The sequence below is a fragment of the Megalops cyprinoides genome, chromosome 8 (genome assembly GCF_013368585.1).
Source record: "Megalops cyprinoides isolate fMegCyp1 chromosome 8, fMegCyp1.pri, whole genome shotgun sequence".
Classification (NCBI taxonomy): domain Eukaryota; kingdom Metazoa; phylum Chordata; class Actinopteri; order Elopiformes; family Megalopidae; genus Megalops; species Megalops cyprinoides.
Window position 1 is genome coordinate 8,048,358 of NC_050590.1, and position 2,671 is coordinate 8,051,028.

A 2,671-nucleotide genomic window follows, 5' to 3' on the forward strand; every position below is an offset into this window, starting at 1 on the left:
TGCTATTACACAGGGCAGTGACACGGCAGACTGACATTCTAAAGATGCAAATGAATGCGCAATGTAAGGATTTTTCTCTACTTTTAAGCAGTGCCAAGTGGGCCTGATTATTTTCATGTATTTATTTATTTACTTGATCAAAAAAAAAAACAAAAAAAAAAACAGTGACCTCACCGACATTGTCCTTTGCCCTCCTCGATGCAGTTCAGATTGAGGATATCAAAGTATGAGAATACAGGCTGAAATTACTTATATTTGTATTTTAACAGACTATTTCTGCGATCTAATGGAGCTGCAGGATCCCCCATCCATATTTTCTCTCACAGCACTGAAATACACCCCCATAATTCCCTTCAGTTTCGGGCAGACGACACCACGTGGTGCCAAACATAATCGGAATCCATATAAAAATCCATGCGGTTAGGTTTCCTCGGAGAGATGCTGAGACGGGCAGCTTGTGTGTGCAGCGTGGGAATGGCTGCAGTGTCTGTGGGAGGTGGAGCTGGTCTATGCGGAACGGGCCGGGCACAGATGGAGGGAGAGCGGGGTGTTCAGACCCGTCCTCTCAACACCCCCCCCACCAAGTCATAGTGACTGGCACAGACAGGCTGGCAGTGCAAGAGACATGTATGAGGCTACATACACCAGAGGAGGGGAGGAGGGGGAAGCTAGGCAGAGAGATGGGGCGGTGTAGAGTCACCTGAGGCTAGGCACATGCTCCACAGACACACCTCTGCAATTACACTCACGTTCGTGACACGGTTTCCCCTGCCGTGCTGACACAAAGCGCTGTCACACTCAGATTATCATGGCTGTGGTCAGAGAAGGCATTCATGAGAGAATAAAAGAGAACAGAACTACAAGGCCAGGCAGGCAAATAAGCTGTTCAGCACAATCAATACATCCAGTTTCATGGCTGAGATGGAATCAGTTGGGAATATACTTTGAAAAAAGCAATTAGCATCAGCACAGATGAGAACATAGCAGGTATTCAAGGGTCTCCAGAAATGACAGTATAGAGAGCATATTATAAAGGATATGCATATTTCCTGGCTAATATCTCTGTGCATACATATCTATTTGTATAGAGTAAATGATGTGTATGCATTTTGTGCGGTTGATTATTCTGTGATGCTTATCAATACTAGCGCTGCATGAACACAACTGAGATTGTTTGTTTTGACAGAGCGTTTGCAGTCAATTCAATGCGGTCAGTCAAATAACCACGATCATAATTCTGCAGGCGAACAGACGCAGAGACAGCACTGAGCCAGAGAGATTGATGGGAGGTTGTGTGGATGGGCAGGTGGGACTCGGGAAGATGGATAGATGGTTTGGTAAACAGACACTAGCAGAAAAGCCGATGGATCAATACTAGGGGATCGGTGCAGATCCCAGGAGGGGGCGTGTTACCTCTGAAAGAGAAGAAAGGGGGACATGTTTACCTCAGAGATGGCAAGGCCTTAACGGAAGATTGGTGTCACCGCGTGTGACGTGTGACGTGGGTGGACCACAGCAGACGGCCCTGTGGAGGAAAGCACTTGGCAGCCATGGGGTGTGTGTGTGTGTGTGTGTGTGTAGGGGGACTGGGTGAGAGTGAGAGAGGGAGGGGTAGGGTGAGAGAGTGAGGATGGGAGGTGATGAGGAGAAAAAAGCTTAAGGGGAGAGAGCAGAAGAAGGAGATAGAGAGTAAAAGATATCGAGAGGGGGAGTGGGAGGTCCTTTTAGAGGACCTTCCTACTGCCTTCCTCCAGATACAAACATTAACGCATGCATGGGTGTTTCATGTGATGTGAATATGTTGGAATAGTGCTGTAGACTTTCCCCTGCAACCTTCAGGGCACAGTAGCTGCTGACACAGTGAGAAACAGTCAGCTCACCTGTGGGGGGCACGCAGGTGGTTAATGGTGAATCAGTGTGGGTGGGCTCAGAGAGCAGGGGAGGGGCATGGAGGTCACAGCGATGTCAGATATTACAGTTGTGGCGCCCCCCCTGGAATGGGGTCCTATATTGCATACATACACTATGCACAAACATGCACATAATCACGCACATGCGGACACACACAAACACACACACACATAGGCACACACATGCACACAAACACATACACACACACACGCATACATACACACACACACACACACACACTCACACACACACACACACACACACACACACACACACACACACACACACAAACAAAATTGTGTCTTAAATTTGAAGGTCCTGTCCTTGGGAAACAAGGTCTCCTGCTCTTCAGCACACTGACTGATCTGGGGAGGACAGGGACACAACTAATCAGAAATGCATATTTCAACCAACTAGGTATAGCTAAAATACACAGAAGTGGATTTTTCCCACTCTACTGTGAATCATTCAGATAATCATACAGTGGTGCATTTGCTGCAAGTGCAATCTGATGTCCTTCATTGCATGAATAAACACTAACTCTACAGTAAGTGTTTTTCTAGCGCATGTAGGCCTAGGCCCTGCGGAATGACCTTGTGCGGTGGGGGGCAGACAGAATGTTGTACCTGGTTGTTCTTCAGAGGTGGCCCATGGGGTTGGTTGTGGTGGTAATCCCGGGGTGGACCACAGGGTGCCCCTGCTGGGGGTCGGCCGAAACCCCCAACATCTTCTCCTCTTCCCTCTTCTTAAGGCAGGCTGT

At 48.1% G+C, this 2,671-nt stretch overlaps 1 protein-coding gene across 1 annotated transcript in view; it reads right to left on the bottom strand.

The window, feature by feature from the left end:
- Window positions 1-2,548: 2,548 nt before the first annotated feature.
- LOC118782257 (transcription factor XE1.1) overlaps window positions 2,549-2,671 on the bottom strand; it is a 2,160-nt gene continuing 2,037 nt past the window's right edge. Inside the window, exon 3 of the mRNA XM_036535562.1 lies at window positions 2,549-2,671. This exon is cut by the window's right edge and continues 18 nt beyond it. Within this exon, the coding sequence (XP_036391455.1) occupies window positions 2,549-2,671 (123 nt within the window).